This window comes from Ptychodera flava, chromosome 14 (genome assembly GCF_041260155.1).
Source record: "Ptychodera flava strain L36383 chromosome 14, AS_Pfla_20210202, whole genome shotgun sequence".
NCBI lineage: Eukaryota > Metazoa > Hemichordata > Enteropneusta > Ptychoderidae > Ptychodera > Ptychodera flava.
This window is the reverse complement of record NC_091941.1, coordinates 27,818,917-27,833,972: the sequence shown is the minus strand read 5'-3', so window position 1 is coordinate 27,833,972 and position 15,056 is coordinate 27,818,917. Positions and strand designations below refer to the sequence as shown.

Here is a 15,056-nt window from a genome sequence, read left to right as displayed (position 1 = left end):
TTGTGATACTCTATAATTGCAAACCAAAACACTTCAGATTGTGACTTAGACATATTGCAATACACGTACTCTCAGGTGTTCATAATGTTTACACTGCTTCGCTATAAAAGAATAATTTATCATAATTTTCGGATTCTACCAGCTACATGTACATTTTTAATAATAATAATATATTTTTGATCACTATAGGTGCAGTATCCTGGGTTTTTCCAACACTACTGGTCGTCATGCTCTGTAGCGATTCTGTTAACGATTGGCCTGATAGTGTACCGTCGAAGCCGAAGATACCGATTCCACAGGGATTCGTTTCGAACCGAAAACAGCGGAGAAACAAACGAATATGCCAACGAGACGTGTATGTAGATGGACGGACGGCAGATATGGAGATTAAGTCCGAATCAATTTGGAAAAGTCACGTTCAATTTGGCCAAGGTAAGGTGCCAGATTTGAAACAAACTTGGTTTTCAAGTATAATAATGCATCGTTTTACACTTTCCAAAGGGAATTAATTTTCACAAAATGTAAACTAAAACTTGAAAATGAACACATGCCGGTGGCCATTTGGAGCTGCAAATCCTCGACACTTTAAAGTGCTCGGAATGCCAGTTTGAGAAACTTTAAAGTAAAATCGAGTGTAGCAATATCAAACAGGAACCATGCCATGGCGGGTGACACAAGTAATTTCTGTTTTTCGAAGATCAGATTATTTCGAGGTAATACCAACAATTTTATTGGTTATCCGCTAAGTGTGATTTAATTTTTCAGGTGTTCTTTCAAGGTTTTAAGTCCTTACAAAGACAGTCAAGGATCGCGAAACAGCTCGCGGAGACTATTCATGAAAGTAACAACGGACAAACTCGCTTGATATTCCGAACATCTTGTGGTGCATTTTCAAATGGACTGTATACTTGGGCTATACCGTGGAGAAATACCGAGAACATTATGCACCTAATATGTATACCTATAGATGTTTTGCAATATGAGAGAGAGAGAGAGAGAGAGAGAGAGAGAGAGAGAGAGAGAGAGAGAGAGAGAGAGAGAGAGAGAGAGAGAGAGAGAGAGAGGAGAGAGAGAGAGAGGAGAGAGAGAGAGAGAGAGAGAGAGAGACTAACAGAGGAATTTGAGTTTTTCCAAGCCATGTTCAATTAATTCTCCAAACACAGGCTACGAAATGTCAAAAACCAAAGGGGGAGGCAACATCTTGATAATTTACGTCTTTGATATCAGTCCAAATTCTGGGCACGTTACATAAAGCCAGTCTTCCACCACCAACGCATGTTGCAAGCTGATAAACATGGCAGCTAGAACACACCACATGTTTCAGCAGTAAGTTTCAATGTGTTTTTAAACAAAATTTTCGCAGCCCATGGTTGGTCAGTCACTTTTGAATATGTTGGCAAGTGCCGTAAACGCGGCGAATATTTTGAAATGTCGCAGAATGAAAAAGTAAGGTTGGCTGTATCATCAATTCCCCCCTGTGTCGGAATACTGTTTGCGACCAAATTTCCCTGTTGCCCAGTACACAGCGCCCCTTGCAGAATACATTGATAGATGTTTTATACACGAATATCAGAAAGATTATTCCACATCGGAGTAGTGGCTCACATTGGAATTGAAGTGAAGCTGTTTGGAATATAGCACTGAATATACACGGCAATGGTTATGAATAAAATTATTGCACGTGTAAAATGAAATCAGAAATCCATTTTTTCAGATGTCAATTGAAATGAACGAGAAAATAATAGAAAAAACAAAGAAATCTGGGGTACGAATTTATACTTGTATTTTATTTAATTATTAGATTTCATCAAACTCGGACTGCAATGACGGAAGCGGTTTGTAATCGCCAACACAATTAACATGTTCAAAAGTAAATGTAACAAATTTATCAAACGAAACAGCAAATATTGACTTTGTGAAAATAGAAACCCATTAGATATTAACTACTATAAACTGCAATCCTAAGAATGTCAAGCTCTTCACGATTTAAAATAAACACAAAACAAGTCAACATCTTAAAGCCCCAATAGCTGCGAATGTGTAATAAATCGATCTCAAAATATCCAAATTTTGAAAATTGAATGATTGATAATCACATTATCAATGAGTCTGTTGCAATGTTTTACTCTATGATGACAAGCAGTATATGTTTTCCTCCGGAACGATATCATTGTCCTAGTGAAATTCATCTGATTGGAAACTGAAACTTATTGCTTAACAGAATTTTATATCAGTATGAAATCAAGAAAGACTTGTTCCACTTGCACGATCATAAAAAAACCCTTCAATGGTCTTGTTTTCCGATTGATACAGGTTAGTGGTATGTCATAGCAATTCTATGTGAATAACTTTTGAATGAGAATAAATGAATTCTAAGAAAATAACCAATGGAGTTTCGTCGTACAGTAAGTTTCGGTATCAGAGGACGAGGAGACCAATAACTTTGACATGGACCTTTGACGCCATAATACCTTTACGTTAACACGGGGAAAAGAAGAAATTTTACATTTTTACAAAAAAATATACTTCTATACATTCAGTACTTCATGAAGTGAATAATGTTCTTACCAAATCCTGTGAATTTAAGTGAAATTATGCTGCTGATCAACAATTTCTACCGAGAGTACCGCGCTGCGCGGGTTGAAATTTCGCTGGACGGACAACCAACCTAATGCGCTTTAATTACTTTTTCAGGTAGAAATGGATTAACAAGGTGTACAGTAATAAGGTTATTCACAAAATACGGGGGTTTATGTCCTTGTACATCGTACACTTCTGTATTGTCCGCGACGCGTACCACCGCTGCACGATGTACTCTGAATTTTGTCAATAATATTACAAAATTGGAATACAAAACGAAACTAACACAATGATGAAGTTCACTGGAAATCCGAAGAGGTAGAAAACACCGACCACAAATTTCAACTGGAAATCGATTTGGCACGATTTGTTTCAATACTAATCGTACCGGGCTAACTTTCATCTTTTGTATACAAATGTCTACTGTAGCGTTTAAGTACCTCATTTGGTACATTGCTTAAAATAAATTCAAACAGACCTAAGTTAATATTGAATTGGGAAAACTGAATGATTAATCATCACATTATCAATGAGTCTATTATAATGTTTTACTCTATTTGGTGACAGGCAGTATATGTTTTCCTCTGGAACGATATCATTATCCTAGTGAAATTCATCTGATTCCAAACTGAACGAGTTGAAAAGAACAGCTGCATGTTGACTTATTGTCATGCTTACCGAATCGTCGCGTAGATATTTTCAGACGGAGCAGTTCCGTCTGAGTGGTCAGGCCAAGCAACAACAGCTCCAAGGTGACCCGTACTGGTGCCATCTTGGTAGTTGTATCCAGCGTTGTCAAAGGAGGCCATCTCAGAGGGTGTGATAGACAGACGATCTGCCAAATCTCGTGTATTTCGCACTGTTAATCGACCAATGCCGTTGAAGGCGTTCTCTTCAGCGTGCTGTGCCGCCCTGTCTGCCTTTTTCTTCTGATTCCAACGGCGTACGTACAAAAGCAGTATCGCTATCAGGAGGATGAGCACCGCGGTGATGGATAGCACGACGAGTTTCATCCAAACGTTACCTGCCGTTTACGAAAAATAAACACTTTTTTTAGAATTCAGGGTGATTGTAACCATCGTAGACATGTGAACACAAATAATCCAGTTATCTAAATTAATTCGTTCTGTAAATTTTATGCATTTTATAAATTTAATGAAACTTTTTCCTTCAGGTGTTATTTCCGTAACAGTTTGGCGTACTTCTTAAAAAAAAAACGATGTCGTCGTCATCCCAAACACGACTACTGCCGAAGGACAAAGGAGATCAAAATGAGCTCAGCTTTGTATTACTCATCGGTTCATGTGTGACTGACAATTTTGATTTTACAGAGTGAGTTTATTAAATATCTTACCCTCAGTGTTTGGCTTTACGGTCGGGGCTGGAAAAAGGCAAAAATCGGAAAAATGTCAATGTCAATGAAAAATGAGATACAGACAGAGAAAGTCACGTTGCAAACGTTCGCTGCATTCCATGCGCAGAAAAATCCACCAATAATAGACCATGCATCCAATGGAGCACTATCACAAAACGCAACAGAACAATAATTTAACATGTGTCATGAAGTAAATTATGCTCAGGTCCATTCTAGGCGTAAAATGTTCGCATCATAAGTAATAAAAAAGGGCGTTCTAAATCGACGAAAAACAAACAAAAAAAACCATCCTGTTTGTTTCCCACCGCTGACAAAATGCACACACAACGTTTAATAAATTGATTAGATAATGGAATGACAGAATCCAAAAACTGATTGAACAAATAAACAAAAACCAATCCAACTTTAGCAAACGAGAGTATCCCACCTGCAGTGGTACATTCTTTAAAGCAAGGCCTTGATCCCTCCCCTCTGCCCTCACAGTCTGCACCACCGTTCGAAGGTGGCGGATTGGTACAGTTACGAATGAATTTCTGCCTTCCAAGTCCTCCACACGTTACATTGCACGGCGTCAGCCGGTGTGGCTCACTCCATCCACCGTCCACAATAAGAAAGACTTCCTGAACAGCTCCAAGATCACCAGGTAATTCTCCATTATCTATTCCTTCTTGTAAGATTGTTTCGATGGCAGCCATAAGGTCAAGCATATAATTATTAGTACTTGAAGATTTCACTGATGGGGGTTTTATCTCCTGTAAGTTAAAATATTTTACGTCATAGGAAAGCACTTAATTTAAAGTACAAGGCCTCACTAAACTTTCTTAAGCTCTCGACCAGACTTTCCGCAAGGAAAACGTGAACAATACTATTTCAAAGTCAAGAAATGAAAATACCTTCCATCTGTATATAACTCTTGTATGGATAAAATATTAATTTTTCAACTTCAACAAGAGAAAGCCATATGTTAACAGTTCATTTCCAAAGCTACAAAAAAGATTCATAAAATTACCGTGCGAGTAAACAACTATAAAATGTAAATCTTTTCCCCTTGGGGTATACTATCTTTAATAAAATGTGTACCATGCGCTCTAAAACACCAACAATAAATAGTCAAAGCTCAGATGATTCCATTTGTATTTATTTTCCACACTGTCAGGCATAAATAATTATCTAGTTGAAATAAAAGCACATGGCATTGAATAAACTATTTTAAAGTGCTTTAAAATTCCTAAAGGAATTTCAGCTGTCCCCTTCCAATCTTCTATGATGTACTGGTTACTTACAACTTCTATTTTAACGGTCAATGGCTCTATGTCCTGACGTCTATCTCTGCTAGACAGTCGTTGTGAATCGGGTTGAATCTCGCAATTAACTGCAGAGCATTCTGGGAACTGGCGAAGCTCTTCCTTCAGGTATTCTCCGAGGTCTTTACACAATACTGCCAGTGTTTCAGACTGTTAAAAACAAGATTTCTGTTACCAATCAACGCTATTCTTATTTTTCTTAATTCTTATTTTTCCATCATCCAACGGGCGATAGGCGCTAGCCCATTTACAGGATGAGGTACCAATAACCCACTACCCTAATGGAGCACAGAGGAGTAAAGTGCCTTGCTCAAGGGCACAACACCGAGCTAGAGTCTCGAATTCACCGTCCTCCGACAGTGAATCCGCTACTCTGGATCTACCGGGACTTGAACCGGGTCTCGAACTCACCATCCTCCGATAGTGAGTCCGTTACCCTAACCACTGGTCCACGGTGCCTCCCCGCTATGACATCCATACTGCTGAATCGGTACACCTCAGTGTCAACGTATGCTCGAGCACATTCTCCAAGGAAAGAAATTGAAGGAATTTAAAGCTAAGGTAACTAATTTTCTCGCGTATAATTATGTACATTATAGGGCTGAGTTTGTAGACGTTTTGACAACGACAAGAGCATTATATCGCCATTGTTTCAAAAGCTACCTTACACAGAAGGCTAACCTCAATATTTTTACAAAAATGTATATACAAAACTGTCTTGTGTCTCTTTTCCACCTTTTCTGGTATTATGGAACTTAAACGAAAATACAAAGCATTCGATGAATTTTAAGTGGGTGACCGAAGGCCGGTTGAGATTGTAGATCGATTCGTTGCTTACCTCAGTGATGGCCGAATGGTCGAAGACTATCTCCATGACTCCACAGTTGTCTGAAGTTCCGGTTGTTCTGCCGTAGCATGGGGTGCTTTCTTCGATGATTGTTTGCAACTTGCTATTTGCCCTGCAAACATGCAGTTCGTTGTCGCAGTCTGGCTGTAATAGGCAGTCTGACGTCATGATCTGACATGTCATGTCATGTAAGCCGGACATTGGGCATCCAAGGAAACGGGTAGCGATTTGGAACTTTCAGCTTTCAATTTGGATGAAGATTTCGAAGATGTTGACTGCTGGTCATCGGCCATTTCACAGGGAATGTCCTCGTTCCAATACTACAGTGGAAAGTAAAAATAAAAGTGTAATGAATTAACGGTCAACGTTCAGAGAGAGAGAGAGACAGAGAGAGACAGAGACAGAGAGAGAGAGAGAGAGAGAGAGAGAGAGAGCAACTGTTACTGTACAAAATAACGACCAATAGTAAAATACATTGACTGTAGTTTCTCTCTATTAGAGGAGGATATTTTTTGACCTGGCACACCTATATCTTGACACAACCTTTCCCTTCCTGGCGTCACAGTTTGCAAGCCCTTATTTTCCATTGAATTAAAATCATTTTGCGATTATGATAATCAAATTGCCTTTTGTTTAATCTTTTATGATGACTTTGTTTTGCTCTCTGATGACCTATGAGTCGCTGTGGCAAGATAAATTGAATGCTAACAGACATGTTGAGTAAACAAGTCTTTCCTATGCCTCTATCCTGAACACTTATCCTTGCCTCATTAGGTCACTAGTGACCAGTACGAAATGCTCTCTACATCCACAGATCTTCAATATTGCTGTTGCTATTTGAGATTGATGTACATTGTAATCATTTATTACAATAATTTACGGGAATTTGTTTCTGTTGAGCGGTAACATTCTAAAGTGTGTTGTTGATACTAAAATCCAAATCTTAGTGTATTGATGTCTGAGCAGTGTTGATTACCAGCATTTGATGACACACGTCAGACAACTGTTACCCAACGTAGAGTAACTTTGGTTTAGCTGATGTACTTTCAACCTGAAATTGTGGAAGCAATATCAACTATGTTTCGTTTATAAGACGAAAGATTCATATTGTAATGTAAAGTTATTCTCCTCCATGACATTGAGTTTAAGTAGTCATGTTCAGACCTTTCTAGGTCATGTTTACTACAAGTAAAGATATTTCAGAACAGTAATTAGCATATCAATAGAATTCTACATCGTTTTGATATTTTCTGGATAGAACCATTGTAGTATAAACAAAGTGTTACAGATCTGCAGTTAGACACGTTAGTGTAAACGTTTACTTCAAGACCTTCACACTCATGCTGGATTTGCTCTGTGAACTCTGTACGGTTCGGACCAATCTCAAGCCTGCAAGTCAAAGGACTTCCTCATTCATCACAGTGTATCTGGACTCAACTCTCTGGAGACAATTCAAGTAGGTTTTTTTTGCCGTCCCAGCTGAGATAAGTAATTTTTGCTCTGTAATGTTTATTTAATTTACACCCTAAATTTAGTTATTAATTTCAATAAATTTCTTTCATAGAAAATCGCTAATTTCGCCTCTTTTCTGTCACAATAATATCAACACCCTATAGTCACGACTGACTCAGTTCCATGCCTTTAAATTGTATTTCACAAGAAATAGTACCTTCCATGGAATTTAAGTTGGTATATGCCATTTCAGTTATCTTAGGAATAGATACCGACCGTCGCGATAAAATGCCATTTAACACCCAAACAAGTAAATTTATTGTAACTACAATAACGCCTTGCATCCGCTAGGCTCTGCGTATTGATGACCAAGATTTGTGTTGATGTTACTTACCTTGGTACAGTAAACGTCGCCGTCCAAGCAAACACAAGCGTTACAAAACAGATCATCATATATCACGGTTCGGTTTTCATAGATGTTATTGTTAAACTCACATAGGGCAGCTGTCGAACGAAAAATGCAAGAAAAGTAAATATCAGCTATGACCATGCATGGTAGTACTGTGAGTGTCGATGAAAAAAAAACACCATTGCTCAGTCGAGCTGCAAATAACATCGTTCTTGTTTGAAACAAAATATCACGATTCATTAGGGACCGTTCAGTTTTTACGGCCGGGGGGGGCGGCAAAATCCAGGGGGGGGGGGTCATCATAATTTTGGAATCCGCAAAGGGGGGGGTCATCGCTTTTTCACTGGTAGGAAAGGGGGGTCACCACATTTTCAAAAACATAATACCAACAATAAAGTTCACTTTGTGCCATGGCCATGATCGACCCTCTTTACCGGCGGGCCGCTTTCGGCGGCCCAGTACAATAAATATACATTATGTATTACCCGTGACCCTCTTAACAGGCAGACGCCTTTGGCGGCCCACTCCAATTAGGTTTACTTCATGCAATGTCCATGATCCGACCCTCTTTACCGGCGGCCCACAACATTAAATTGACTTTAGGTAATACCCCACGGCAATCTTACTGTAAAATTCCCAATTGAAGCCGCGGCTTGCATTAGAAACATTTTTGAGGGACCCCTGGGATCACGCACTGAATAATGGTAATGGCCGCGCACCTTCAGCGGCCCTGTCCAGTAAAGTCTACTTTATGCAATAGCCATGATCGACCCTCTTTACCGGCGGGCCACTTTTGGTGGCCCACTAGAATAAAGTTGACTTTACGTAATGGCCCATGACCCTCTTAACCGGAGGGCTGCCTTTGGCGAACCACTCCAATAAAGTTTACTTTATACAATGTCCATGGACATGAGTTGTCTATGGAAATGAAGTTAAAAATTGCCTTACAGTCGTCCTAATTAACAGACGTTTCAATGGATGTGGCTGAGAAGTTAGTGCACTGGCATCTCTGCTACACGAATAAAGTGCTCCGCGTACCGGAGTTCAAATCCAAACCATGCGGTTAAATTTGACATATGGGTTTTGCTTATTTTTCAAGGGGGGGGGGGTCATCAATTTTTTTCGTCTGACAAAGGGGGGTCATCTTTTTTTCACAAAAAAATGCAGGGGGGGGTCTATATTTTTTTGAACACCGGCGACAAGATTTTGCCGCCCCCCCCCAGGCTGTAAAAACTGAACGCTCCCTTATACGAAAACAAATCAAACAGCACTATCTACACAGAATATTCACAGTTTTAGAGATGAGCATAACTGCAAAGATCATGCTGATAGTGATGTTTAGAATGCACAATGCCATATATTTGCTGCTATCGGCCGGACTTATCCGTATGTCGGTCTGTAGGTTTGCTCAACACGGGGTTTACAAGGCACCATCGTAGCATAGGACGACACCCGGCCGAACATTGCTTTACCCGAGTTTCAATATCACAGCCAACACAGAAACACAGTGACACAGTTACCCGCTCATTCTATTAGCTCACATGTTCACACGTGGGCTAATGTCATAGCGATGTCTGTCTGTCTGTCCGTGTGTGTGTTTGTGTCTGTCTGTCTGTCTGTCTGTCTGCCTTTCTGTCTGTTTACAGGATAACTCAAAAACGCCTGAACAGATTCAAGTCAGATTTGGTTCACAGGTGCCATATGTACTTGCAAGAACTGATTAGATTTTGGTTAGTGTGGCTTGCATATTAATGAAGTTATGCAATATCATTTTTTCTATACAATGGTTTATGGAGACGGTAATGACAGTGTGGACATATATCAAGAAACACCAAACAAAATTTCATGAAACTTTTCGCAGATGACAATCTCAGAATATTATGATGATACAATGAGTGTCATGTCAATTATCTGCTCATTTGCATGTTTAATGAACTTTTGTTATAAGTGACATAACTCTAAAAGTCCTGCACCAAACTTGATGATACGTTCAACAAATATTGATCTGATATATATCTAATTATACTTAGAAGCATTGGGCAGTGTCAAGTCTATAGATAGCTCATTTGCATATTTTATGAAGTTTTATAATTAGTCATCTAACTCCAATATAACTGCACCAAATTTGATGAATTCTGCTGCAGATACTGATCCGACTGATATCTAACTGTGGTGTAAAGCACTTAGTAGTGTCAAGTTAATTAATTGCATATTTAATGAACTTTGTAATTAGGTATATAACTCTGATATTGCAGCGCCCGAGTCAGTGAAATCTGGAACAAATATTGTTTTGATAAATATCTGATTGCAATGACAAGCATTTGACAGGGTAAAGTTAACAAATAGCTCATTTGCATATTTTATGAAGTTTTGTAATTAGTCATATAACTCCGAAATAACTGCACCACATGTGATGAAATCTGCTGCAGATACTGATCTGACAGATATCTAATTGTGGTGTAAAGCATTTATTTGTGTGGAGTTAATTAAGGGTTCATTTGCATATTCAATGCACTTTGTAATTAGTGATATTATCCAAAATTACAGCATTACATTTGATGAAACTTGCTACAGATGTTGATCTGATAAACATTCAATTGTACTGAGGAGCATTTGGCGTGTCAAGTTAATAATTAGCTCATTTACATGTTAAATAAAGTTTTGTAATTAGTGATTTAACTCTGAGTGTACTGTGCGAAAGTTGATGAAACCTGTTACATATAATGATATAACAGATATCTGATTGTTCTTATTACACGTCTCACATGTGCACACGGTTGTCGATTATATTGGTATGAATTGGGTTTATTTCCAGGAATATTGAAAAACATAATACAATAAATCTTCGTCAGAGATAGTTACTCTGGCAGTAGACCGTATGCACGGCTCAGTAGTCTGTCTGACACTCCGCGTCAGTGCTCAATTGAATTTCTGTCAGAATATACAATGTCTGTCTTTGTTCTTGTGTTTTGGTTAGTGATTATCTTGAGGTCTGCAAATGTTGCATAACATCTCCTGGCTCGTTGTTGTGTAGCTTTAAAATGAGACAGGTCACAGGTACAATTGTTTTACACAATTTCATACCAGTCAAAAATATGCTGTAATTCATGTTATACTGTATTATTTCATGCGTCCAGTAGTGTCTGATAAATATCGATACATGTTGAGTCATCAGCAGTCAATTTCAATGCTTGATAACTAAGTTTGTAATTTTGTCAAACTCAATATCTGTACACGTCATTCCTTCCATTCAGGGGTCACATAAGCATGTCAAGTTGTTCTGTTGAGTAAATGCTAAATCTTTCTAGTCTGTTTACCAGATATCCAACATTCTGTGAAGCGTACTATTTATGAACCTGTTGTAAAACACTTGAGCACATTCAGTTCATATCTGGTTTTTGATTGATTTCATACTGCTCAGACGGTGACACAGAGTCTTTTACTCAGTCCGATAATTCTGGTAATACTTCTCTGTTGATTGTGATATTGAAACTCGGGTAAAACAATGTCCGGTGAGAGAAATGAATAACGTGTGAACAAAAACTGTACGGCTGACTATCTTTCGGTGTAAATGAAACAGTGTTTCCTCAATCTTTCATATATAGACTGTTACAAATATTGGATAATGATCGTGTTTAGTGTCATCGGAAATAATTCAAATTGTCAACATACATAAAAATGGTACTAAAACATTCTACAAAGTAAAGTTATCTACAATCGTCGATGTTTCCGATGATTCGCATTGTTTTGGCGTCAATGATATTATTATTGCTGTTAAATAGTGACTACATTGGTTGGGACAAGGGTGATACAGAGTCTCCCATTGCCTATCCGATAATTCTTGCAATACTTCTCTGTTGATTGTGATCTCACTTGAGTAAAATATTGTTGGGTGTAAAAAATTAAATAAAGGTTAACGTGCGAACAACAAATAAAGCAGGTTTTGGTCAACTGCAGGGCAGCAATCGAGGTACTGCAAGTAAGTTTTTCGCAACGAAGCGTACAGGTGATCAGAAAATAAGTACATATACGCTGCTGAAACACTAAACAAGGAGCTGGAATAGGGACATGACACAGTATCGAAAATCGGTCAATGGAGGTACATGTATCGAAAACAACCAGAGAATCTTCAAAACTTTGTTTTAGCAAAGATGTGTTTCTTTATCTTAATATCACGCTTTAAATATCAACGATAGCACCATATACACTTTCTTAACTGTCTATGATTGTACTGCATCGAGACTTTGAGAGAAACTGCTGCTACCGAGTCGGGACGGGACCACTGGCGCGCATTTCGTTTTCATGGCGGTGTACGGCGGCGTTGATCTCTTTCCTGTGATTCACTCACCGCGTTGCTGTCTACACGGTCATTATGTTCCTTTCCTAAGTTCTGATCTTTCTCAAAGATTATACAAAGCATTTTAGTAGTTAATAGATTAAGATATTTCGCTAACTTATCCTTTCGCAGCCGATACTTTCCAAAATTTATATTCATATTTTTTGTCGACAAAAAGTTCAACACCATCATTTTTTCTCCAGCCGACGAAAAAGATTATTTTAGCCGTTAAAATTGTTCTTTGTTTCTTGAGAAAGATCTCGTAAGGGTGAATACGCTTTTGTTGAATTGTTACACATAAGCGCATGAAATTCAAAAATCAATTTACCATGCATTCAGTACGTCGTATAAAGAGGTAATTCGAACTCGTTGGATAGTACAAAGTTTTCACTGCGATACAGATTTTAATTACATAGAAAACGTGAAATTATTAACCTTTCTGAACTTTTTAAACTGTAACCGTATCTCTGACCCGTTTACTGTTTCGTAGACGAATAAACTTTATAAATAAACTTTAAGAAATTTTCATAACGATAAAAATTTTATACACATACACATACATGAAGCAAGTATGAGAATATTGACTTTGACGTAATTCTAATTAAACTTTTGTTCGGAGGGTGTAGTATGATACAATACCGTATCCAACATGATCTTTGTCAGGCCTTTTATGGCTCTGAAACTTAGCTTTCAAAGTGTATTATTCACCTTTCGGGATATAACGAGGGATGGCTTCAGTAACATCGTACATCATGATGCAATACAAAATGCGAGGGACAGGAATGTATATCACGTTGAATAAAGGTTGTACCTTGCACCAGAACAGATAAGTAATTGTCGTAATTGCAGTTTATTTTAAAATTATCAGCGCCCTCTATGCACGGGTCAATGAAAAAGATAACAGTAATGTTTCAAGGGCCATTTTAAAAACACATGAAGCCTTGATACGTTTTTCTTATGAAAAATTCTCTGACTCGTGCTTCGCAATGGAATAAAGATACAAAACGCATGCAGTAACCACAACGCTCCGACGACGATACCCTTTGTGTGTGTTTGTGTGTGTATACATATATACGATATACAATGACGAATGAATATATATATATATATATATATATATGTGTGTGTGTGTGTGTGTAGGTGTGTGTGTAGGTGTGTGTATGTGTATGTGTATGTATGTAGACACACATTCACACACACACAAACGTACATGTAGGTCATATTCAAACCTTGGCTGATCGGGAAGACGGGTGGAATACTGTGCCTCACTCTTTTCTATGTTTCGAAACAAAAAAAAAGTAACGCTGCGGTAGATTCAAAGCAAAAGACGTCACACAAACAAACTGCAATGCAACGTCAGGCATTTAAAAGTGTAAACATGACTGCCAAGCGAAACAATTATCCTACCTGTGGAAGACGATAAGCCTATCGCAATGGCGACAACCACATTGAATGTAAAAAACTTCGATGTTTTCATTTCGACAAATGACTGTGGCCGCGTAGCTGTTACTTGTAATCGACAGAGTTTTGTGTAATTTAAACAACGTCATCAATATTGAGGGAGGAGGTTAGTGGGGAGATAGGGGTGTACATCAGCCTTAATTGATGACTGGGGCGTGCACGCGCTTCTGATATTTGCATATAAGACGAAATATCGGGGACTATTTTATTCCTTTGCTAAGGTATTTGTGAATGGGAAGGCAATGTTTGACTTGGCAAAAATCAAAGCTAGCACTATTTCATTATGGCCTTGCATTTATCCTCCACAAGGGTTTTATTCCTAGCCTATGCAAGTAAGGTGGTGTGGCCTTGATAAACGAGCAAGGCCTGGGATCCGCCTGTCATGTCGTGTACATCCAGAATACGGTCAAAGATTTCTAGCTTTGTGCGTATTAAATGACAGATTGAACAATTGCATTTTTGTTGTTGATCTAGGAGATAATGCTACGCATGTCAGTGTTACTGCGCCAGTCCAAAGTATAACTTGCAACACGGATGCCAGTTTATCAACCAGGATATGTTACCATAACAACTAATTGTACTCATTTTTAGCTATTACCACAACGGATCAGCTTGGTATGAGGAAGTACATAACTTCATTCACCTGACACCTCCGAATTTCTGAAGTTTTCTCCCTGTCTGTATCAATATACCATGATCCAACTTAAAAGAGAAGAAAACTATGCGGGATAAAGTTCAAGCTGCCCCATCGTGCAGTAAGTCTCAATGATTATGTCGGATGAGATAACTTAATACGAAGCTTTTGTAAAATCACTGTTAGCAATTTTTTTTTTATGTAAACCACATGGACTACGGTACAAACAAACACGTGCGCAAACGCGCATAGACGTGTATTTCCGTACGCGTTAGTACACATAGACTTGGTTCAAGTCGGTGAATTAAAAAAGCATTTGTAATAGTTTCGCTCGTGTCTCTCCTATTTCACACAAATTTATTTGGAATTAGGTAGCCAGGACGAGGTTTTCCTAGCGATTGAACGCATTAGATCATAGACCTTAAAGTCTATGGTTAGATTTGAATTTGCGCAGTATTGAGTTAGTTTCTGCCGTTATCCCTATGAGGCTATGGAGAAAAATAAAATTTTCGATTTTCTTGCGCCAAGAGCTTTAAATAAGCCCCACAAGCGGTAGATCAGAAACGAATTGTGTAAGTTGGAGAGTCCAACTGTCTGTCCCCGGGGTGCAACGCTGTCCAAAGGTGTACTAGACGACGCACCAGCGGGTAAACATCAT

At 38.5% G+C, this 15,056-nt stretch overlaps 1 protein-coding gene across 1 annotated transcript; it reads right to left on the bottom strand.

Moving 5' to 3' along the window:
- Nucleotides 1-1,770: 1,770 nt before the first annotated feature.
- On the bottom strand, nucleotides 1,771-13,844 carry LOC139150005 (uncharacterized). The gene is made up of 7 exons (XM_070722145.1): nucleotides 13,711-13,844; nucleotides 7,953-8,062; nucleotides 6,098-6,426; nucleotides 5,239-5,409; nucleotides 4,383-4,707; nucleotides 3,935-3,961; nucleotides 1,771-3,604 (listed from the first exon to the last, which is right to left on the bottom strand). Exons 3-7 carry the CDS (start codon nucleotides 6,305-6,307, stop codon nucleotides 3,255-3,257), a joined length of 1,083 nt encoding a protein of 360 aa, XP_070578246.1. The 5' UTR covers nucleotides 6,308-6,426; nucleotides 7,953-8,062; nucleotides 13,711-13,844; the 3' UTR covers nucleotides 1,771-3,254.
- Between the last annotated feature and the right edge of the window lie 1,212 nt (nucleotides 13,845-15,056).

Coding starts and splice junctions, on each gene's coding strand:
- LOC139150005 (XM_070722145.1), bottom strand. CDS start 6,307: ATGTCCGGCTTACATGACATGACATGTCAGATCATGACGTCAGACTGC. Junction 3,962..4,382: donor TAAAGAATGTACCACTGCAG/GTGGGATACTCT, acceptor GCCTTTTTCCAG/CCCCGACCGTAAAGCCAAAC. Junction 3,605..3,934: donor CGTAAAGCCAAACACTGAGG/GTAAGATATTTA, acceptor CGTAAACGGCAG/GTAACGTTTGGATGAAACTC.